The sequence below is a fragment of the Talpa europaea genome (genome assembly GCF_964194135.1).
Source record: "Talpa europaea genome assembly, chromosome: 9".
Taxonomy (NCBI): Eukaryota; Metazoa; Chordata; class Mammalia; order Eulipotyphla; family Talpidae; genus Talpa; species Talpa europaea.
The window spans coordinates 8,562,064-8,586,618 of record NC_140076.1 but is presented as its reverse complement, the minus strand read 5'-3'; the positions used below and the strand labels follow the sequence as shown (position 1 = coordinate 8,586,618).

Here is a 24,555-nt window from a genome sequence, read left to right as displayed (position 1 = left end):
ACGGGCCTGTGGAGCGAGTGCCGGGCCCACGCTGGACACACGCTCGCACTCACTGCTCCGGGCAGCCCAGCAAAGGGGATTATTCGCTTCTTGCATAAACGGGAAACTGCAGATTGCGCAGGTCGCGCGGAGTCGCCGCTGCTAAGAGGCAGAATCGAAGGGTCCCCCTGAGGTCTCGGCTCGTCCTCCCCGGCCCGGCCTTAAAGGTCCTTAACTACTAAGCTCCGGCCTCACATCGCCCCGGCAGGCTGAGTAGCGAGACTGGGCTGCAGGGGGCTGGCAGGTGAGGGAACGTCCTTTCCTGATGTCCTGACACAGGGCTCGGGGTGTGTGAGATGGTGACACCCCGAGCCCGTCTGCTGCCGGTTCCTTCTGCTCATGCCCCAGACGGGAAGCGGTCAGACCACAGAGGAAAGGTCCTCTGTCCCTTACGAATCCCTTGGGTCCATTCCCCGCTCTCAGCCTTCCCGTCTGGAAGGCACTGGATTCAGGCAGGTCTGAATCTAGGGGTGGGGGGGGGGGTGCCTTGTTAGAAAAAGCATGTTTCATTTTACGATTTTCTATTTGGAGAACAGTTCTGTGCTCCCCTCCATTTGGAGGGGATGAGTAGGTGCTTTGTCCAAGGGGAGCCTGGTTTTAACATCTGAAACGCCCTCCAGGCTGACAGCCTGCCCTTCAGGCTGACCCAGGGATCCCACAGGCAGGGCTGGGACCCGACCAGGGCAGAGGGTTATTGATCGACGGAGATTTCAGTCAACCCCTGGGCTGGGGCTGGAAGAGGTGCAAAACTGGAAGGAAACAGTTTTGCTGAGGTGACCCTGTTACAGCCAAGGGAGGGGTGCCTCACCCCTGCCAGTAAACACAGCTGCCCTGAGATGCCCAGCATGGCCTGGGTGTGAAACCCTATCACCCAGACCTGCGGGGTCCCTACTCCAAAGGGGGGTCCCTACCCTGGCAGGCTCACGGCCCCACCAGTACATTTCTCATCCTGCCTGCCCCTTGGAGCCCTCACTCCAGAGCCTCTCACAGCACCAGGGTCTGGGTTCATGTCCCCTTCTGTGACCTTCCCTGCCCAGGTCCTCTCGACCAGCTCTCCCTTGGTTGCCAGTTCTGGTACCTCGCAGGCCGCCCACACGGGCTGTAAACCACACTGTGCTGGCTGCTTCCTCTTATGTTTTCTCATTCTGTCCTGTCCCCTCTGAACACTTCTGTGAAGCAGCCTCTAGGATTATTTCCATTTTACAGATTGCTATAAATGAAACTGAGGCTCAGAGAGGTACAGTCATTTGCCCCAGGACACACAGCATTAGTTCAGTGGCTTTTATCCCCATGCCCTTTTCTCTACACGGTGCCTCCTCTTGTGAATTGAGGACAGCAGCTCCTCTCTCCATGACCCTCTTGCCACCAGAGCCCACAAGATCTGCTGCAGGTCTCAACCTCCTCTCTCTGTGAAGGAAACTGGGTCCTTACCTGCTGACTCAGTGGCTCTGCTCAGCTCAGCCTGGCTTTTGGGTTATTTGAATCCCCAGGGCTGCCGCCCACCAGTCGCTCTATCCCATAACTGTGGTGCCCAGACCAGAGACCCCAGGACCAGCCACCAGAAGGGTACTGTGCCAGGTACTCACCTGCTCACTGCGGAGGGTTCTAAATAAGCAACTCAGGTAACTGGGAAACAAGTGACTGGAGTTGCCACCCCCAGGTTGCTAGGACCAAGTGTCTGCCAAATCTGAGCACAGGGCTGGGTTGGACTCTGCCCACCACTAAGCAAAACCACATTAACCAGGAGGCTAGAGAATGGCTGTTCCGGTTAACAGGATTTACTGGATAACTCAAAGCTAATTTGCAGTCTGTCTATAATGCCTGACTTTTTTTTTTTTAAAGATTTATTTATCTATGCATACTAGAGCTGGGGTACAGGCCAGAGATGCGGGGGGTGAGAGGATTCACCAGAGACAGAGTGGGGAGCAGAACAGGCAGACTGACTGAAATACACTGCTGAGGGGAGCAGCGGGCAAGTCAGGAGAGGTCTGCTTCACCATGTAGGTTGCTCTCTGACCAGCCAGGGATCGAACTTGTGCTGCAGAGGCTGCGGATTGCTTTATAGTGCGGTGCTTAACCCCTTGTGCCACCAAGGAGGCCATATAATGCCTGACTTTAAATTTAGAAAATTTAGAAAGACTTAAATGTCCAGCAACCAGGGCTTTGCAGTCAGTGGAATGCTGTGAAGTCATTCCAAATGTTACAGAACATTCCGTGACTGAAGAGATGTTTACAAGATATTAGAGGTTTCAGACCGGGACGGAATAAACCATATTTATGAAAAAAAAAAAGGAAGATATTCCTTATAGGTAGGCTTAATGGGAAAAAAGAAAACACTAAACTGTTAACCATCCTCCTCCGTATCTTTGGGTGTCGGTACAACCTTTTGAACGCAATTTTCTATGAAGAGATGGTTCACTCACTTGGCTCAAATTCAAAGAGTCCAGACAGTTAATACAGTCAAAGTAGCTGGCCCCATCCTGTCTCCTAGTCACTCAATCTCGTCCTGCAGTCACAGGAGAGCTGTGTCCTGTGTATCATTCTAGGGATATTCCATGCACACAAAATATTTCCCCTCATATTTTTATGAAAGAGAACATGTTAGGGCCACAGAAGCTACGAGAACACACTGTGTTCTCACTGTGGCTGGACCTCGCTGTCACCCCTTATCAGACAGTAAGGAGCTAATACTCCAGGTATGGAGGCACCTACGCTCGTATCAGCCACCCACCCCCTTCTGACAGTCATGGTAGTGGATAGACTGTACTGGGCAGAATTATGTCTCCCCCAAATTTGCATTCAAGTTCTAATCCCCAATACCTGTGAATGTGACTTTATTTGGAACTAGGACCTTTGTAGAGGTAATTAAAATTTTTGAGATGAAACCATCCAGTATTTAGAATAATCCAAGCACTGGAGTCCTCTCAGGAACGAGCACACACCCCGGGGCAGGGAGAAGGGAGTGTGGCGGGACAGAGACTGAAGTTCCGCTCCTTCAAGCCAGGGAATGCTGTCGGGTCACCGGAAGCTGCAGAGGCAAGGCTCTTGTCAGAGTCTCTGGGAGGAGCAGGGCCCTGCTGACATCTTCACTTCAGGCTTGTGGCCTCCAGAACGGGAGAAAATTTTGTGGTTTTAAGCCCCCCAATTTGTGGTAGGTTACGGTAGCCCTAGAAACGAGATGTAGCCTCCCAAGAGGGCCGACAGAGACCCCTGCGTCCAGTGCACACCCTGTGCACCCTGCCCTGAGTAGACTTGCTTTTGCCCAGCAAGGTGACGGACTGTCCCAGATGAAGCCCGGGGCTGCCTTCACACCTGCACTCACCCTTCCCGGCGATGAGGCGCACCGCCAAGCTGTGGACTGTGGAGGGAAAGGGAGTGACCTGTGTCCAATAGCCAATAAGAACAATGGTGAGTGGACCCCGCTGAGCCTTCAGGTGACACTGTGGTTCCACTGTCATGCGCTGAGGCTGTGGGAGACACTGATAAGCTAAGCTGTACCTGGATTCTGGACCCACAGAACCTGAGACCATATGTGCTGTTTTAAGCTGCTGAATTTTGGGGTGACTGTGACACAGCAATTGATAATGTAGACATCAAGCTATCCCCAATCCTTTAAAATTTAATACAGATTATTAATATTTTGTTTTCTCTGATCAAGAAGAAAACATGAAATCATCCACATTGAAGCTACAGTGAGGAAAAGCTGGTCTCCTACTGCAGCCCACTCTGCCCACAGGACATGGTATCTCCCTGTTCCTGGTTTGGTACCAGGGCTCTCCCTGGGGACTCAGATGCAGCTGGGACCCCACTTGGTGACAGAGCACACCAACCTTTCCCTTGCTTTCCCAGACACCCCTCCTGAAGGTGCTTTCCAGGTTATTTCCTCATCACCATTATGAATTCTAGGTGCTAGATTCCAGACAAAGGTAATTAAAGTCAAACTATAGGACGGGCACCTGCTGATGCTTTATATCCCTTATCTGGGCTAAGGAAGGAGCCGTGCCACACGGCTAACCAAAAGGCAGGCGACCCAAAGCTCAGGTCTATCTCCAAAATTCCAGCGCTTATCTTTGAAGGTTCACACTTCTAATTAAGGGGTTCCTCTAAGCTGAAGCTTCCTCGACGCATGGGAAGTCATGGGAAACAGACACAAAAATGTTTACTCCTCTTGAGGCTCCTTTGATGCAATTTCCTTATCCTTGTTCAGTGGGCAAAGGCTCAATTGCAATTTTTTTCTCCCCACCACCCTTTACGCTGTTTATTAGCCAGCGTGACTATGTCCATGATATAAACTGCAAGAAGGGGTCCTTTCTTACAGAACGCTCAGGTGTGAGAAGCGCTGTGACCTTTATCTTTTGGCCTCTGCACGCCCGCACACCCTGTCTTATAAGAAACTTCCAGAGAGGTCTTGGATGGAGGCAGGGGGCCAAGCACAGCAGCACAGCCTCTTCCACCCCAGGTTCCACGGGAGAACTGAGTCCCCCAGAGTGATGTGAACAACCACTTTCACAACGGCCCCAGCGGCAGCGAGATTGTCCTCTCCCACATGCACAGGAGAGAAGAGTCTGGTGGCCTAGGGCAACAGGGCCAAATTCCCTTTTTTCAGCCACCCTCACACCCTGGCCCAGGACTTTTCATGAGTCATGTGACAAGTGGTGAGAGGCGGCCTCCGACCCAGCTGCAGCTCCTAGAGGGCTAAGCAGTCATGTGTCAAAAACATGCTCATCTCCGGCAGACGCTGACAGAAAGTAAAAATATTTATTTTTATCTTAAAAGTCTGGTCCCACAAAAAAAGGCCAACACTTTTCAGTCCATTGTCTTGACCCTTCACAAAAGACATTTCTCAGTAAGAGGTAAAGTCAGTCGGTGAAAGCAGTTTCAGAGGCGTGCTCAGATACCATTTCTGATAAACCAGTAATGCAGGCAACCTTGGACTTCCTGTTTGCTCTGCGCTCCTTCTGTCTGTCATGTACAGTCTCTGAAGGAAGGAGAAGCAAAGTCAAGGTTGTCTGCAGACAAGGCACTTCAGGAACCACCATGGAGAAAACCAGGTCCACCAGGAACTGCGCTGTGAGCCTGTGAACCCGAGAGCTGCCAGTGGACGGGAGGGCAGGCCCAAGCCTCCAGGGAGAAGTTTCTACTCCCCGCCCACACTTTCACCTGGCTTCCTGCCTCAGGCCTGCACTGCCTACCTGGCCTGGCAGATGCAGACTCCAGGCTACTAGGACAAGATGAACACTACTTTCTGAAGCTCAGGGCTGCTCCTAGGGCTGATGGCAAGACACCTCGCAGAGGCCCCTATGGGCAGATTGCAGGAACAGCCTCCTTGCAGAGAGGAGTTAGTGCGGGTCAGCTCATTAGCAAAGCAAGTATTAACATTTTTTAGAAGCTGGCTAATAGTTCCAACTCCCCTCCTGCTTGTCTGTTCAAGCTGAAGCCTATAAACCTGCTAGAAATCAGGAAGGAATCCCTTCTTTGAAGTTGCTCCAGCCAACGGGAATGTAGAAAGCCCCCCTTCCAGACAGTGACCCCACGACACCTGTCACCCCTGAGAAGGGCTCATCTGAATCCAGGCAGCACACTCCAGGAGCGGGGGCTTGTATTTAATACGGGTCATGGTGATGGCAGAAGCAGCCTCAGAGTCTCTCTGATGTCAAGAGGACAGACAGGACTGGGGATCCTGGAGCTTTTCTTCCTCTGTGTTCCGGAGGCAATCTGAATCCCAGGACAGTGTGACATGGTGCCAACTTGCTGCCTAACATGCCCAGGCTGTCAAGAGTCAGGCGAGGAGGAGAGAGAGAGAGTCATGCCCCAAACAGAGGCTGGCCAGGGAGGACTGCATCCTCCTTCGTTGGGCCCAGATGAGGTAGCTCCTTTCCAGAAGTTGTACAGGAAAAGGAGCGTGGAACTAGGTCAGAATTGGACCCAGCCTGTGCCGGGCTGAGTCTGGCTGGAAGTGGACCTGTAAAAGGAAGATGAGGGATGGGAGAGTTCAGGTGTTTGGAAATACAGAGCAGATAAAAGGTGGCATCTCTCTGGGCAGAAAGAGCCCTATGAAGTCACTCCCTGAACATTCTAGAGCAGGGGTCAGCAAAGTACAGCCCAGGGACCAAATCTAGGCATTTGCCTGCTTTTGTTAATAAAGTTTTTTTTTTTTTTTTTAAAGATTTATTTATTCATTTATACAAGCACTGGGTACAGTCAGAAGCGCGGGAGGGTGAGAGAATTCACCAGAGTCAGAGCGGGGAGCAGAGCAGGCAGAAGGACCGAAGTACACTGCTGAGGGGAGCAGCGGGCGGCAGGAGAGGTCTGCGCGCCATGTGGGACCCTCCTCCGGTGGCCGGGGAGCAGCAGGGGATCGAACCAGAGCTGCAGAGGCTGCGGACAGCTTCGCAACCCAGCGCTCAACCTCTGCGCCACCGGGGAGGCCCTGTAAATAAAGTTTTATTGGTACACAGTCAACAGCCATACTCACTGACTTACATATCATCTGTGGCTGCTTATGAGCTTTAAAAGCAGAACTGTGAGCCTCCCTGGTGGCGCAGAGGATTGAGCAGAACGCTGTGAAGCTGTCCGCAGCTTCTGCAGCGTGGGTTGGATTCCCAGCCAGCCAGGGAGATTCCCACATGGCGCGGCAGACCTCTCCTGTGTTGCCCACTGCTCCCCTCAGCAGTGTATTTTGGTCCTTCCTTTCTGCCTGTTCTGCTTCCCTACTCTGTCTCTGGTGAATTCTCTCACCCTCCCGCACCTCTGGCTTATACGCCAGTGCTTGTATAAATAAATGAATCTTTTAAAAATACAAATAAAAAATAAAAGCAGAACTGTGTGGTTGGAACAGAGACCACAAAGCCTGCAAAGTGTGTTCCTTCATAGCAAATGTGTGCTGACCCCTGTCCTACAGCCTCTCCACCTACACAATGGGGCACGAGTCACTTAAAGAGTCTTGTCACCTTGACCCCAAGTAGAAGCTTGAAATTTGATGGAGTTGGAGAAGGGAAGGGGCTTCCTCAGAGATCCCGTGAGGACAGGCCAACGCTGGAACCCAGGTCAAGTCTGAACCCAGTACAGGGAGGTTTGGGGGAGTACAGGGAGGTTTGGAGGAGGAACAAGTGAAAGCACTTGGTGAAGTGGTTTAAAAACCAGAGACTTGTATAAGTGGCCCCCAGCAGTGGAGAGTGGCAGAAAACTGTCAGAGAGGAAGGGGCCACCCAAAGCAGACACTCGGGTGCTGTCTTCTGGTTAGCCTGAAAATGGCCAAATAGAGCCACTGCCCAAAAGTCACAAGGCAGGCATGTGGTGCACCCCCAGGTTTTTAGACACTAGTCCTCATCCCAGCCCCACCACAGAGAACATGACCCTCCTCACCCCATGGATTTGGTAAAGTCTCCCCAGATGTCAGCGGTCACAGGAGTGGCAGGCTTGGGCTGTGGCCAGGATACAGTGGCACCTCCCGCTGATGTCATCAAGTCCAACAGAAGGGAGAGAAGAGAGGGAAGAAGGAGTTAGAGACCATTTTATGGTTGTCTCAGTGGACTCCCAGGATCCCAGGTGGTGGAGGAGGAGGACGGACACACATGCATACACGCACCAGCACGCGTTTCTGGCAACAAAGCCCTAATGAGCTGTTGCATTTCCACAGTCATTTCATGGGCCCTGGGGGCGCTTGGAAAAAAAGCAGTGTCACACTCATGGTGGAGGGGAGGGGGCTGCTGAGGGGAGCCCCATGTCTCTGTCACTCACACCTGAAGTCATCCTTGTTTTCAACCACTTACGTTACAAATCTGTTTACTTCTTATTACCTCCTGCCCTGGCTTCTGGAATAGAGAACACCCACCCAGACAGCAAGGTTATCTTCGTAAAATGCCCTCAGACCAGCATCTGGATCACCAGCTTAGAAAATTACGTGCTAGAGAGGTGCCTTGCCCAGGGGGCCAAACTGGGAACCTTCCAGAAGCTGGCATCTATGCACATCTCTTCACTAACGTGGGTGGGACAAGTGGGCTGCCACACCTGCTTCTGTGTTTCTCTGGCACCTCCCCTTGTACTCCCACTGTCCCTTCTGAAGGCCCTGTGCCTGCCACCCACTTGCCTTCCTACCAATTTGTTCTTTCTAATCTTCTCTGGCCTGGGAGGCAGATAAAACTGGAGCCTCAAGGCTTAAGTCTTTCACTTTCTCAAGCACACATTGTACATGATCTCTGTACAGTCCCTGGGGGGGTGACAGGCTGGGATTAGCTGAGTGACTTTATGCAGGTCACTTAAGTCTGTTTCCTTCTCTCTAAAATGGGGACAATCACAACAATTGTTTCAGAGGTCTGGTCTGAGGATTAAAAGACTTAATAAATGCAAAATGCTTAGGACAGCCCCAGAGCACAGAGATGAGACTGTTAATAAAACAAGCTCATGCCCAGGGAGTGCAGACAATGTCCCAGGCATACTTCTAGGTGCTGGACACAGCCTAGCCTGTCGGACACTCACTGGAAACCTAGGCTGCAGGTATGGCGCTGCCCACAGTCAAGAGACGCGAACACGAGGCACAGAGAGGTAGGCGCTCTTCTGAACAGCACACAACTGTAAGTCAGAATTTGCCCTCAGCCAGTCTGGTTTTGGAGCAAGCAGTCAGTGCTCAGTAAACGTCAGCTAGTCCTGGTTCCTATCACTGGACTCCACCTTGTTGGCAGACATGCTAACTGCATCTTGCACGGTGGAGCGTGAGCCCTTGAGAGTATGGACTTGGTGCTGGAATTGCCGTCCCCCCGGTGCCTACACCACTACGTGGCACACAGCAAGTGCTCCACGGCAGCTGTTCAAATTGTGCCAGCAACTAAGAGAAGGCCCAAGGCAGAAGCTCAGACCTCAGTGACTACAAATAATGCTAAGAGCACAGGTTCCTGTCCTGACCCCATTGTGAGAAACCAAGCCCAAAGAACGATCCCTGGTGCTGGGGCAGGTTGGCTGACTGGTTCTCCTACTGCTCTCCTGGGCTGGGAACTCCCCATTGGGTCGAGGTTTGAAGCCCAATCTCCAAATAGGGAAGTCACTGTCTAGGGCCTCGTAAAAGGGAAAGAAAGCAGGTTTCCTGACTGGATCCTGCCCCTAAGAACCCCATGAGAGCAGTGTGGGGAAAGTGGGCTGGTGACAATCCCCCACCTGGGGAAGGCTAGGGCATCCAGCTGGATGGCAGGGTAGGGAGATCAAGAGGATGGGGTGGCACCCCAGCATGGACAGAGGCCATCATGAGGCACTATCTCCTAGAATCCCAGTCTTCAAAAGACATTTCATATATCCTAAAACAAATACCAGCTGGGAGAGGTGCCCGTCAGCTTCTCAGCAAGCTGATGCTCTCAGTGGGGAGTTTCCTCCAAACTAAATCTCCAGCTCTATTTTCTCCCACTCACCCTGGTATATCTTAGGCTGTATCCCACTCCCTAAATAGGGAATTTAAAAGTCTGAGCCTTTAACTGAAGTAAGCCAGAACATGAAAGAAAATGACTGGATGGTTTCATTCATTTGTGGAATATAAATAACCAAAAAATAACAAACTGGCATAAAAATAACTCTCAGACTCTGTGAAAAATATACTGGGTACCACTGGGGAAGAGGGGGTGATGTGACAGGGAGTTGGCACTGGCACTTTGGTGGAAGGTGAGGAATGTACTCATGCTGAAGTGTGAAGCTGTATTCCAAAATTACAGTTATGTAAACACGCAGCAAATCATTAAAATTTGATGTAAAAAAAGAAATAAAAGGAAATGAAAAAAATCTGAGTCTTCTTCGTGCTCTTCTCCTCCCTGGAATGTCAAGCATCTCCTGTCTCAATCTCCTTCCTTTAAAGCCCAGTTCAATGCCACCTTTCCATGAAGTCTCCCCAGAGCACGGTGGCCGGTCCCCATATATTTGGTCTTGTGACTGTAACTCCTCTGTCTTACTAGACACACGCTCCCTGTGAGCAGCGCCCACGTCTCCCACTCCCTCACTGAGCAGCCTCCAAGAACCTGGCACCCTCATGCTGATGATTTCACAGTGACAAACAGTCATGGCCCCAGCCTGTCAGGGGAAGACAGACACCCTCGAGGGCTTGGTAGCGGGAGTCAGCAGACAGCAACCTGCTAGCTAGCAAGGGCAGGACCAACTGTGTGGTGCTCACCTCCCAGTCTGTCACATCTAGATGGATCAGTGTGAGGGAAGGTGGGAGGGCCAAGAGGCTCCAGCTGCCAAGGGGAAGGGGCAAGCCACAGGGGAAGATTTAGGAAGTACAGTTACCAAGCACTGACCTGAGCTGGGAGCAACTGCTGGCTGGACACAGGAGGCCCCCCCAGATGACTGCTCTCCAGGGGGAGGGATCAGGGTGGAGGTCTTCCCCCCGGGGGGAGGGGGAAGCAGACTCAGTCCTCCTGTGCTGGCAGGACGGGCTCGGGGAGTCCCAGGTACTCCTTCCTTCTTCTTTATGTTCTAAAGGGAGGAGAGGAATGCAAACCAGTCAGTGCTGCTACTGCAAGGTGATGCCTGGGTTACAAACGCTGTATGACCACAAGCTGGTCGAGAGCTGTTCAGCACTTTCATCATCATGCGCTCTACTCAACCGTGATGATTGTTAAGCAATCACATATACAATTAATTTTAAAACCCAGCACCTGACTTCGTTAATCATCAGGGAGGTGTGAATTAAAACAGTGGCACACCATGATTACACACCCGCCAGAATCGCTAAAACGGTTACTGGGCACTGACAAGGGCAGGAACAACCAGACTGGGGACTGCTTTGAACACTGGTTTGAAAGGTCAATTGAAACTGACCATATGATCAGATGACCCTCGATTCCACTCCCACATACAGACCCACAGAAACTCAGATGTGTGCAGCGAAGACAGGCACTCAGCCACTCACAGCAATGGTACCAAGAGAGCCCCAGGGGCCACGTCCACCGTCAGTTAAACAGGGACAGTCTCATCACGGAACATGCCACCAAACAAGGATGCACAAATGACCTGCGACAGTATGGACGCTCTCACAAGTCCTACATTAGTGAAAGAAAGAGGTCACGCACAGAAGAGTCTCCGGGGTAGACCGCGAGGAGGTGACTTGAACTGGGAAGTTACTAACAGGAGTGAGAGGGGCTTCCAGAGTGTTGATGCTCTGCTTCTTGATTTCATGGTCATTTATGTGGGTAAGTTTGATTTTTTTTATCCATTGAGATCTGCATTTATAATTTGTACACTTCTCACATGCATATTATACTACGACAAAACATGAACCAACACAAAAAAAGGAAGAAAAAGCTGAGCCAGGAACCAGCAGTTACAAAAATGAAGACAACACGGTTCCCTGCTTGTGAGGAGAGCAGCAGCTTCATCAAATGCCAAGGCCACACCCTGAAGCTAAAATCCTCCAAGACCTCAGTGTGAGTGCAGCTGGGCCGACTATTTCTAGCGCTGTGACCCGGGGCGCGTTCCCTAACCTCTCTAAGCCTTGATTTCCTTCCTGTCTGTCAAAGGAGGATGTTTAATTCATATGAGAAAATGCCTACAAACACTACCTGGCACACAGCTGATGGTCTTAAATGTTAGTTTCTTCCAAGCAAGAGGAAGAATCACATCCCAACCAGTCCACTGGACATGACCTGCGTTCTCTCTTAAGGGCCAGCTGGCCAACGTCAAGGCTAGTTGTCCCGAATCACCACCAGCATGAAGCAGAAAAGAGGAGAAAGAGACAGTAAATAATGAGCAAGAGCATTATTTCAGTGTTACAAAGTTTCTTCAAACAACCAGTTGTTCCAGCACCACCCCTGCAGGCAGGCGAAAAGCCAAGTCCTGGCACCCAGTCCAATCTTCTGTCTCAGCAGGAGCTGGCTGTGGGGCAGGGGAGGACATTAGGACAAAGCCACAAGGAGCCAGAACACAGCCATCAGCAGAAGCTGCCTATGATGCCCTGGACCTGCTCCAGGCCTTCCTGCCCAGAGCCATCCCAAATCTTCCTGACTCAAAGCGCAAGGCCTTAGGCTGGCCCCCACCCTAACAGGACAGAGGCCAGCTCGGGCCGTGGGCCGATGCGGCTTCTCATCTCAGAGGCCTCTGCACACGGTGTTCCCTTGGCTTGAGCCATCTTCCGACCCCTCTTCCCAGGGTTTTCAGATTCCCTAGGGCTCTGTAGGTCATAGAATCCCTCTTGCCACGCTGTAATCACCACCTCAGCTCAGTTCTGAGCTCCCTCACAGCAGAGCCTTCTCATTCATGCCCCACAAACTACCTGGCCCAGGGCAGCTGCTTGATGAACAAACATCTGCTCAACTGACAGAACTGAATTATGAAAAATGATCGCCTGGTCGGGGCTGGCCTGGTGTGGTGGCCACAAGTGTGACCTGACTCTGGTCAGTAGAGCTAAACGAAGGTGGAACTCACCGCGATGTTGAGCTTGATGGTCTGGCCCTCCTTGAAGCCTAGGTCCAATTTGGGGCCTTGGTCTGGGTTCTGGGCTTGTTTTTCAAATTCACACTGCTGTTTCACCCACCTGGGAGAGTAGGAAGAAAAAGGTAAGGAAGCAGACCAGCTGCCCTGATCTGCTCACTTCATTCCCACCTATCACCAGTCCAAGTCGTGGTTTTTATTTAGGAGGGATGGTAAGAAAGAATGCAGGCTTGGGGGTGAGGCCAGAATTCAAATCCTGACTGACACGTGAGCAGCTGTGTGCGCATTTTTCTTATCAGCAAAATGGGATGACCATCTAGACATCTTAAAGAATGCTATGAAAACTCAACAAGCTCCCTTATGTAAAGGGACGTAATAATGGTCTTCAGGAAATCTGAGAACCTGGCGCTCTCCTTCCTGGCATCTGGCATGAGGACTAAGACAATCTCCACACATACCCTTAAGGTCCATAGGATAGATGGTGAGACAAGAGAGATGCCCAGAAAGTAAAAAACACAAAGGTCCCCCCGGCCCTCCACAGGACATCCATCCAGCAACCACCCGGCACAGGGGCAGCAGGTCGGGGACGAGTCGGGTGCGCCCATGTGAACAGCGGCCCAGCCGAGGTGGAGGCAGAGAGACAGCAGGAGAGCAGTCTGTCCTGCCCTGTCTGTAAGAAAGGACCATCAGGGGCCTCCGGGTGGTGCAAGGGGTTAAGACGCAGCACTATGACGCTGTCCACAGCCACTGCAGCACAAGTTCGATCCCTGGCCAGGGAGGTGACCTACATGGCGCAGCAGACCTCCCTGACTCGCCCGCTGCTCCCCTCGCTGTGTATTTCAGTCAGTCTGCCTGTTCTGCTCCCCACTCTGTCTCTGGTGAATCCTCTCACCCCCTGCACCTCTGGCCTGTACCCCAGCTCTTGTATGAAATAAAGGAAGGAAGGAGGGAAGAAAGGAAAGGGAGGAAGGGACGGAGGGAGGAAAAGGCTCATCAGGGCATCCCTGGGGGGCAGGGAATCCAGAGTCAAGACAGAGCTGCTTGCCCCAAAGGACAACCGAGTGCTCCCGGGGCTCTGCCGGCAGACACATCACACACAACCGCCTGGGAGTCTGCGCCTGGGAACCACCCTGCCCGGGCAAGAAGGGCGGAGGCAGGAGGAGACATGGGCACACGGCTCCCGGAGCCACTCACTTGAAATGGTCCTGCAAAGCAACGTTGAAGTCAAAGGCATCTCCTCGGTCCCCGAAGCCAATGCCAATAAACGCCCGTCGCCCTGGGGACAACACATCATCAGTCCCTCTCTCCCGAGGCGGAGGAGACCTTTCTCGCGGGGAGACAGCGCCCAGACCCGAGCGTACCATTTCCATCCTCGATGCGGACGACGAAGTACCGACTGGAATCCGTCACGCTCTCCACGGCCGTGCCAGGAAACTGATCCACCGGGGCCTGGGCAAAAAGCTCCCCTGAAAGCACAAGTGAGAGTAAGCCTGAGCCCGTGCAGCCTGAGGCGCCCACCAGCCCACCGGGGCCTCTCCTGCCAGGCGGCCGGGCACCCAGGCAGACCGTACTCTGGGAGTCAAGGCAAATCCACTCTGGCTAAAGGAAGACACAGGGAAGAACCGAGGCAAGGTAAGTCAGAGCTGGCCTGCAGGTCAGATCCCTCTCAGTTTACTGCCGAACATTTCAAAATCAAATTACATGGAAAATAATCCAATGTCCAACTGCTCTTAAAACTGAAAAATACTGGCAGTGCTGGGGGCTCCACTCCCACGAGGATGGGCCCATTCCCACTGCCTGAACCCTGAGGGCCCTGGGGCAGGCCAGCCCTGGCCCAGGTAAAGTGCACCTTCACCTCTGCCACCTGAGGCAGCAGCATGGAGGAGCCGGTGACCCTGGGGAAAGGATGAGGGAGGTGTTTGTACCCACAGAAGAATCGAAACAGACTAACTTAATTTAACCCCCAAGTCAGGGCCAAAGAGTCACTGGCTGTAAAAGGAGCGCCGGGAAACGCACCCCATGGCCAGCCGTGGCTCTCCATGGTGTGGTGCCACACACGCTTTGTGGGCACCTGTGACTGGCATCATTTTTACATGTGCTGATCTCGACTGGTGCTTTCAAGTATTAAACCCAATATTTTCTACTGACTCATGTGGCTCAGAGGTGAATACACAATCAAGGCTGAGCTAAATCAGGAGCAGCGGCCCCAGTTTGTTGCTTCCTGTTCATTTCTCTGGCCCCTTGGTTTGGTACCTGGTGATATGGGAGACTCACCTGGATGCCTTTAGCCTAGAACAGCGGTTCTCAACGGGGGGTGATTTTGTTTCCCTTTCTCTCAAGGGACATCCGGTGATGTCTGGAGACACTTTGGTTATTACAACTTGGAGGTTGCTACTGGCATCTAGTAGGCAGAGGCCAGGGATGTTGCTAAATATCCTAAACTTGACTCAACAACCCACAGTCTTCACCTGGGCGCACATGTCACCAGTGCTGAGGTGAGGAAGCCCTGGCCTAGAGTGACTGAAAAGTGAGACGAACACAACCCAGTGGAACTGCCCACGGGCTGAGATCTAGGGTGAGTCCTGCAGATGAGGCTCAACCTTGAGAGCGGCTGTTACACTAGGTGGTCACCTTAGCCAGTTGCGAAGCCCCCCGCCCCAAGAATAGGGGCTGTTATTCCCTGGGACACCCCAGCCAATCTCACAGCCAGTATCCTCTGACCTAGCCCGGGCTGCTGTCTCCAGCTACTCCTCAGTCAAAACTCAGCCTGCAACCCCAGGCTCCCAAACAAACCAAAGCTTGGGGAGACCTTACAGTTCACAAGGCAACTGGATCAACATCTGTTCATTTTGTATTTCTGACAATCATATTAAGTAGGAGCCCATGTATCCCCATTTAAGAAAAAGGAGGCCAAGGCCCCAGAGATTACGTGGCTTGCCCAGGGTCCCCAGCTCAGACTCAAGTGACCCAGTTCTGAGAAGGGGCAACCAATGCTGCCTACAAATCCTCACACTTTGTTCCGCCCCACAAAAGAAAATCTCTACATCCTAGAAAAAAATAAGCGACCAGATGCCATAGCACCTGACAAAGCAGGTGTGCCGGATCCCCGCTCTGGGGGCTGGGGCTAGGGCTGCTTGTGTTGCCCTCCACAGTTCACCCAAGGCACTGGTAGCACAGGATTCAGGAGATTTCCTCAAGGAGATGTCTGCCAACTGATCACAAGGTCCGGTTTGGCTTATCCTCCCACTACAGGAACTGCTGAGTAGGACCGCTTCTAGCTCTTTCAGTTTTGGGCGCGGTCAGCTCTGGGGAGTCACCATTTAGCTGATAAACAATTCCTGGGTAAGAACAGGAGCCCAGCGACAGTGGCTGTGCGTCTTCACCAGCTTATCTTCAAGGCAAGCTCTGGGCCTCCTACTTGGGACCAGCCTGCAGGTCTCCTCCCCTTGGCCTCCAACATTAGTACCTTCTTAAGCATCCACAAGAGGAAGGATCCCTTGACAGGAATACTCCACACCAGGGACAGCAGTTCCTACATGTGCTGTGGGGGTGATGGAGGCAGTATTCAACTGGTCTCTGATTTCTGGGGTAGGTTCCGGCCTGGCCAGGCCTTGCCTTCATGCAGTGAGCCCCACCCAGGGCTCTCTGGCCTTACCTGACGTCCTGTCCTCCAGCTTGATGTAGGCCACCTGCCCTTTCGCAGTGATGCGCAGCCGACCACTCCATGATGGCTGGTCCAGCTGCCACTCTGCAGCCCTGCGGGGACAAAACCATTGAGCCTCAGCCCAGAGCAGGAATGTGACCCTATGCCAGGGACAGGATTGGAAGGACGTGCCAGCTGTCTGCTCTAGACCAAGGACTGGCAAACTTTTTCTGACCTGTCACAGCTTCTCTGCCATTCTAGGGCAAAAGCAGTCAGAGACAGTACATGTGTTAGTGACTTTGGCATTTTCCACTGAGCATGGCTACATTTCAGTAAAACTTTGTGGACACTGAAATTTGAATTCCATATAATTTTCATAGCATGAAATATTCTTTAAATTTTTCCCTATTAAAAAACATAGAAACCAGTGGGCCTCCCCTCGTGGCGCAGGTGATTGAGTGCCATGCTGTGAAGCTGTCCACGGCCTCTGCAGGATCCCGGCCAGCCGGTGAGGGTCCCATATGGCGTGGCAGACCTCTCCTGTCTCCCCCGCTGCTCTGTATTTCGTCAGTCTGCCTGTTCTGTTCCCCGCTCTGTCTCTGGTGAATCCTCTCACCCTCCCGCGAATCTGGCCTGTACCCCAGTTCTTGTATCAATAAATCAATCTTTTTTTTTTAATTTTATAGAGGCATGCTTTATTTATTTATTTTATTTGTTTGTTTTGTTTATACAAGCACTGGGTACAGTCAGAAGCGCGGGAGGGTGAGAGAATTCACCAGAGCCAGAGCGGGGAGCAGAGCAGGCAGAAGGACCGAAGTACACTGCTGAGGGGAGCAGCGGGCGGCAGGAGAGGTCTGCGCACCATGTGGGACCCTCCTCCGGTGGCCGGGGAGCAGCCGGGGATCGAACCGGCGCCGCAGAGGCAGCGGGCAGCTTCGCAACCCAGCGCTCAACCACTGCGCCACAGGGGAGGCCCATAAATAAATAAATCTTTAAAAAAACACACACACACACACACACACATAGAAACTGGGCCTCCCTGGTGGCGCAAGGGGTTAAGATGCAGCCCATGAAGCTATGAGCAGCCACTGCAGCATGAGTTCAATCCTCAGCCAGGGAGCAACCCACATGGCACAGCAGACCTCTCCAGACTCGCCCACTGCTCCTCTCAGCAGTGTATTTCAGTCATTCCTCCTGTTCTGTTCCCCACTCTGTCTCTGGTGAATCCTCTTACCCCCCAAAACCTCTGGCTTGTACCCCAGTTCTTGTATGCATAAATAAATATATCTTTAAGAAAAAAACAAAAAAGCCATTCTTAGCTTGTGAGCTATACAAAAATACAGTGGATTGGCCTGCAACCCCAGTTCTAGACTACAGAGGCTTCTCTGCAGTAGGACTTCCAGGTTTCTGTAGAGGAATCAGCTGCTGGGCCTGTTGACATTGCTGGGCAGTGGCAGTCAGAGTGACTGTTTGGGTTTACTGAGACCATCCTGGAGGAAAAGGACAGAAGGAGCAACTGGTGGTAGAAAGAGAAGAGAGCGTAGCACGTGTGAGAAAAATGAATGGGGGACTAAGAAATACATTTGCAAAGGCAGCCTGGGTAGAAAGAAACCCAGGAAACCATGGACCTAGAACAATGGCTTGGCTGGGCTCCTTCAAAGCTCGAACTTGACATTTGAGTCCAACGAAGCAGCTCAGTAAAACCCCAAACAGCAAGAACCTTGGATGTTTCCAGAAGGCCTCTCTTGGAAGTCCCTAAATAAACGTCAGCTCTCAAGAACTCTGAGAGATACTGCCACTGTGGATGCCGGTTTTTTTTTTTTTTTTTTTTTTTTTTTTTAGAGATTTATTTATTTATTTATGCAAGCACTGGGTACAGTCAGAAGCGCGGGAGGGCGAGAGAATTCACCAGAGCCAGAGTCGGGAGCAGAACAGGCATAAGGACCGAAGTACACTGTTGAGGGGAGCAGCAGGCAGGGCAGGAGAGGTCTGCGCGCCATGTGGGACCCTCACCAGCAGCCGGGGATTGAACCGGCGCTGCAGTGGCTGACGGGCAGCTTCGCAGCCCAGTGCTCAACCGCTGTGCCACCAGGGGAGGCCCAGGATGCCGGTTATTTTGAAGGCCACACAAACGCAGATTCCCAGTTTACAAGTCAGAAGGCTCCGTTTCAGTTCCTCATACTGGGTCAACGGGCCTTAGACTGAAGCTAAGCAGAGCTCAGAAAACTGAGTGCAGGGGTCAGCAGTTTCCTCAATGCCAGTGCTGAAACTGTAACTTCACTTTCAGAGGCCCAAAAGGGACCAAACCCACCCCACTGTATCCCAGGTGACCATCCCTGGCTTGCTGGCCTCGCTCCAGTCTGATGAACAGAAAGCAACTGAGTTTTTGTTATCATTAGTACTGTTGCTCTCTCACAACTTTAAAATACATCACAGGTTTTCGATAAAATACTTGTTCACTACACAATCCACCGTGAGCCCACGCTAACACAACTGGAAAGTAAGGACAGATAGGCAGGCATGCCATCGTTCTTGGGGTGTATGCCAATCCTGTATTTCCAAATAACTAGGGCAGATACTGTCTTCAAGAGCCACCCCCACCCTACCCCCACCACCCAGTGGCACAAGACAGCCACAGGCCAGGTTGTCTGAATTAGGTACATCTCTTTTTAACACTTTGTGTTTCCTTCTGCTTAGTAATGCGTACACATGGTAATAACATACAGACAGTACAAAAAGGCGAACGGTAAGTCTTCTTCCTCTGCTCCCTCCCTCAGGGCAGTCTCTTATGCTGCCTTCCTGACACTCGACCCATTTACAAGCATACGTGGGTTGCTTAAAGCTCCCGGGAGGGATCCTTTGAGCCTGTTCTGAACGGCCTTCCTTCCCCCCGGGGAGTCCGCCGGTGACAGGGCCCTTCCCCTTGGGGTTTCTCAGGAATCCCTTCCAGGCAGCGCTCCAAGCAAAGGCCTGTGCCACCACCAGCCCCGACCCCGGTCAGGACGCCCCGCAGCCCTCGGGGCTCCCCAAACCCGAGACGTGGTTTTAACCTTTCCCGCCGCTGGGAGCCCCGTGCGCCCGGCGGAGAGGGCCGAGAGTCTGGGTCTCCTCCTGCTCGGACCTCGAACCCGAGAAGTCGAAGCATGACCCCGCCCCCCCCCCACGCCCCGAAACTCGCCGGGGTGGTCTTCAGCGGCCACAGTGGGTGTGTCGGCGGCGGGGAAGGGGTTAAGTTGGGGCTGGCCCGGCCCCGCGGCCGGCGGTCACCTGTAGCCGCGGTTGGTGGCCCGCGGCGGGATGCGGTAGACGTGGACCTCGGGTTTGACACACAGCACCGACTCGTACTCGCCCTCCTCCATCTCGACGCCCGGGGCCCGCCGGACTTCCGGTTTCTTCCCCCGCCGCGGGGCCGGAAACCGCGCGACTCTATGACCCGAGGGTCGGGCTAGAGCGGCGGCTCGCGGGCCTGGGGGCCTCGTTGCCCGCGCGCCCTCTGCTGGAAGTTCTGGCTCAAGACAGGCGGCCGGAGGACCCGGGGCCGAGTTGAGGACCAGCGGCCGCTAGGGGGCGCTCTCGCCCGCAAGCCGTCGTGGGCCGCAGAGAAAACTTCACAACAGACCCCGCTGAGGCGGCTCTCCTCGGGGTCACCCCCTTGGCCTCTTATGCTGGGGCTGTTAAAGAGCAGCCCCGATTTTGAACGGGTTCCTGGCTGTGGGTCCTCACCCGCGCGCTTACAAGGGACTTATGAATACTCCACTACAGACACACACAAAAGGTTCATAAAAGGTTTATTGACAAGGGACAAGGAAATAAGGAAAATGTACAACTCAGGGAGAAAATAGGGAAATAAAGTCTGTAATGCGTCCTACCCGATCCGCCGACCTGGAAACCCAAAGTCACTCTCAGAGCTGGCCGGACGCTGTGAGCTGGTGGAGAGCCAAAATGGGGGATCCCCAAAGCCCACGTGTCTGGCTTTATACCACCCTGGCTGCTGAACCCCTCCCTCAGGTCCCAGCCACCTTCCCTTGGGTGGTGATGGGATTTGGAGTTCCCAGTGTCTTTGGCTTTGGCCTGGGGTGGGGGTGGAGTCCACAAAGCCTGTATGGAATTAGCTTTAGGACAGCCTTTTCCCTCTAAAAGGGCCAGTTGGCTCAACTTCAAAACTGTGGTTAGCTTGTGCGCAGCTCACCCTGAAGTCTCTCCTTCAGCTCTGCCTCCCTTCCTTGGCCTCCCTTCTCCTGACTCCCCTGACTGGACCTGGCCTCTCCTGGAGAAGCCCCCACCTCACCCTCCAGGACAAGGGGCTGCCCTGCAGGGCCAGGCTCACCTCGCCCCCTTCGCCCAGGACCCAGGTGGCCTCGGCTCCACGGGGAGTTGTATTCAAAGAAACGAAGCTTAGCAACATAAGTAATTTTAAAAGAATTTTGTCTGAGCTTGGGTTTCTCACAGAATGTTAGTGGGGACATTTCCAATCATAGTTTGATTCCCAAAGTCCCCTCTCCTCTCCCATCGTCATGCCCTCCAGGCCCCCGTGAGATTCAGCTGATCCCAAATCTCCAAGTTACTGGCAGCTCCAGACTTTCTCTACCCCCTGTCCTGCCCGCTCTCCGCCTCTCTCTCCTTGTGCTCACTCACTGTGTGTAAACTTCATATCACAGAATTGCTCTAAGTGATGGGGCCGCGGGGGAAAGGGAAGGGCACCAGGCCTAGCTTAGGAATCTGCATACATATTATATGACTAATCATCTGTTTTCTTTAAGCTAAAACTTGATTTAAAACTGAGACTCCTGGGCCTCCCTGGTGGCGTAGTGGTTGAGCGCTGGGCTGTGAAGCTGCCAGCAGCCTCTGCAGCAGTGGTTCGATCCCCGGCCTCCGGTGAGGGTCCCACATGGTGCAACAGACCTCTCCTGCTGCACCCGCTGCTCCCCTCAGCAGTGTATTTCGTCAGTCTGCCTGTTCTGTTCCCTGCTCTGGCTCTGGTGAATTCTCTCACCCTCCCGCACTTCTGACTGTACCCAGTGCTTGTATAAATAAATAAATCTTAAAAAAAAAAATCTGAGACTCCTGGGGCCTCCTTGGTGGCACAAGGTGTTAAGACACAACCTATGGAGCTGTCTGCAACCTCTGCAGCACGAGTTCGATCCCCGGCCAGCCAGGGAGCTACCTACGTGGCACAGCAGACCTCTCCTGACTCGCCCACTGCTCCCCTCAGCAGTGTATTTCAGTCAATCCACCTGTTTTGTTCTGCACTCTGTCTCTGGTGAGTCCTCTCACCCACCACACCTCTGGCCTGTACCCCAACTCTTGTATGCATAAATAAATAAATCTTTAAACAAATAATAAAACTGAGATTCCTACCCCAATGATGCCCAAATGAGTGGACATTGACGCCATCAGATGTACCAGGGTCAAGATAACCAAGAAGCTGATGACAAACTCTGGGGACTGAATGTGATGAATATCAAGAGCATCAACTATGACAGACTGTTCTGATAAACTGATTCAACTACGACCGGCTCTTCTGATGGACTGTTTGCCTATGAGTAATTGTTTTTGTTTATAAAAAGGCCAACTCGAGGGCCTCCCTAGTGGTGCAGGTGGTTGAGCGCTGCGCTGTGAAGCTGTCCGCAGCCTCTGCAGTGCTGGCTCGATCCCAGCTGGCTGGCGAGAATCCCACATGGCACAGCAGACCTCTCCTGTCTCGCCCGCTGCTCCCCTCAGCAGTGTATTTCCTCAGTCTGCCTGTTCTGTTCCCCGCTCTGTCAGCGGTGAATCCTCTCACCCTCCCGCGCATCTGGCCTATAGCCCAGCTCTTGTATACATAAAATAAATCTTTAAAAAAAAAAAAAAGCCAACTCGAGATGAGATGGTAGATGTTCCTTCTGTTCTCCCAGATCAATGGAGGTGGGAAAACGATTTCCTTAGGGTGCTATGCCTGCCCTTCTCTCAGCTCCGTGGCCAAAGATCTGAAAAATAAAAGTGCTTATAGATTCAATTCCTGTCTGTACTTACTGGCTTCTTGGTAGTGACAGGCAGCAGAATCCAGACCTGTTCCCAGTAGCATAAACTCTTAATGTTTACTGTTTATGGCAAGGTATACACAACAAAATTTATCATTTTTTAAAAAGATTTATTTATGCATACAAGAACTGGGGTGCAGGCCAGAGGTGCAGGGAGTGAGCGGATTCACCAGAGACAGAGCAGGCCGACTGACTGAAACACACTGCCGAGGGGAGCAGCGGGCGAGTCAGGAGAGGTCTGCTGCACCATGTGGGTCACCTCCCTAGCCTGGGATAGAACTCGTGCTGCAGAGGCTGTGGATTGCTTCATAGTGCTGTGCTTAACCCCTTGCGCCAAATTTACCATTTTAACCATTTTTAAATGTCCCATTCAGTGAAGTAAGTACAATTTGCTATTTGCTACAACCACTATTTTCAGAACATTTCATCATCCCAAACCGAAACTCTATAACTAATAAGCCTTAATACCCCAATCCCCACTCCCCCCACCTTCTAGTAACCTCTATTCTTCCTGTGAATTCATCTAGTCTAGATATCTCATTTAAGCGGAATCTTAACAATATTTTCATTTGGGTCTATTTTCTTTCACTTACTATAATGCTTTTTTTTTTTTTAAGATTTATTTATTTATTTATTTATACATACAAGCACTGGGTACAGTCAGAAGCGCTGGAGGCTGAGAGAATTCACCAGAGCCAGAGCAGGGAGCAGAGCAGGCAGAAGGACCGAAGTACGCTGCTGAGGGGAGCAGCGGGTGGCAGGAGAGGTCTGTGTGCCATGTGGGACCCTCCTCCGGTGGCCAGGGAGCAGCCGGGGATCGAACTGACGCTGCAGAGGCTGCGGGCAGCTTCGCAACCCAGCGCTCAACCGCTGCGCCACCAGGGAGGCCCTTACTATAATGCTTTTTATGTTCATTCATGTTGTAGCATGGATCAAAAGGTCACTCCTTTTAACGACTGACTAATATTCCACTGTATGGCTAGACCACATTTTGTTTATCCATTCATCTGCTGAGAGACCTTTGGATTGTTTCCATCTCCTATCTTAATGAAACTGTTAATCAAAAAAGGACAAAGCGCTCTGAAAGATATATTTGTGCCCCATCACCAATTCTGTCTTCAGATTCCTTGTCCTTCCTCAAGGATCAGGACTGCCCCTCCTTGCCAGACTCTCAGAGTTTGCAAACTGCAGACAGGGATGGAAAAGGAAGCTGGGGCTGGAGCCCCTCTGGGCCCTCTGCTCCCTCCAAACTTCAACTTGTGGAATATTGGGACCTGAGAATTCTGAAGCAGAGATAGTAGACAATGGGGGGCGTGTTTGAAGGGATGGGGTGGGTTCTACCCTGGGACAAGAAGGCTCAAGGGAAAGGGAGATGCGTAGGGTCCCCTCAGGGGAGAGCAGGGAGAAGAGAGGAGCTCCAAGCTGAGAGAAAGGAACTTGGCCACAGCGCTGACTTCTCCATGCCAAGTGAGAGCCCAGGCCCTTTGGGGAACTGGAGTTGCATCTGGGGGGTGGTGGGCCTCCTGGGAGCTGAGGTCTTGCTTGTGAGCATGTGGTCTTACCTGCAGGAAGGACACAGATGGAGGGTAAGCAAGGTTGGGAAGAAAGGAGGCGTCAGCAGCTGTTAGGGACACTTGCTCTGTGCCCATGGTAAACTGCAGGAGCCACCAGACCAGCCAGTGTACCCCGAGCCCCGACCACTGCGCCAAGCACGGGCCCATGTCTGTTCAACAATTGATTGCATGTGTAACTGAATGAATGGCTCCAGCATTTTTGGAGGCAAGATAAGAGGGGGAGACAAGCCAGCCCCGGAGTCAGACAAACCCAAGTCTGGATCCATTTCCTCTGCAGACTAACTGTGCTATTGGACAAGACTCTGGGCTACTTTGAACCTCGGTTTCCTTATCAGGCTGAACCCACTGGCATTAGAGGGTAGTAATACTGTTTGCTAATGTGCCCAGCAAGTAGAAGTTTCCTCCATGAGTGTTGGCTGGCCCGCCATCATTTAAAAGGAAGAAGCATCATCAAGATCTTCAAGGTCACATGGTCTCTCTGGGGGGTGGGATTTACCACTAGAAACTAGTTAACATGAGGTACCCATAGAATGGAGCTGAGGTGGCCTCAGAGAATTCAGAAGCTGGAGTGAGGGCTGAGGTGGTTGGCAGCTTGGAGAAGAAGAGTGAGGGGTAGAGAAGGGGGTGTCAGAAAGCGGGTCTGTGGATTCAGGTTGCAGGAATTTGCCCAGATTAAAACAGAGCATGAGTGCAGGGGGTGTGCAGCTAAGGGGGATTGGTGGGGTTCAGGAGAGACTGAGAAAGGCTTTACAAAGGGTTGTGGCGTGGGCAGGTTGAGGTGCTTTGGTGAAGTACATATGGCCCACTCGAGGTCTCCGAGTCCCATTCCTTAGCCCCATCGAAGATTTTGGAGTTTCCACCTAATGCAGCAGCA

The 24,555-nt window shown here is 52.3% G+C and overlaps 1 protein-coding gene across 2 annotated transcripts; it reads right to left on the bottom strand.

Moving 5' to 3' along the window:
* Positions 1–5,704: 5,704 nt before the first annotated feature.
* NECAP2 (NECAP endocytosis associated 2) lies at positions 5,705–19,446 on the bottom strand (the record flags this gene model as incomplete). Of its 2 annotated transcripts, XM_084243125.1 has the most annotated exons (8): positions 5,953–6,001; positions 7,405–7,492; positions 10,314–10,491; positions 12,439–12,547; positions 13,639–13,720; positions 13,806–13,910; positions 16,100–16,200; positions 19,355–19,446. In XM_084243125.1, the coding sequence occupies 8 exons, from the start codon at positions 19,444–19,446 to the stop codon at positions 5,953–5,955; spliced, it is 804 nt and encodes a 267-aa protein (XP_084099251.1). The 2 variants fall into 2 exon arrangements, with proteins under 2 accessions (XP_084099250.1, XP_084099251.1); XM_084243124.1 differs by lacking the exon at positions 7,405–7,492 and having other exon boundaries at positions 5,705–6,001.
* Positions 19,447–24,555: the final 5,109 nt, after the last annotated feature.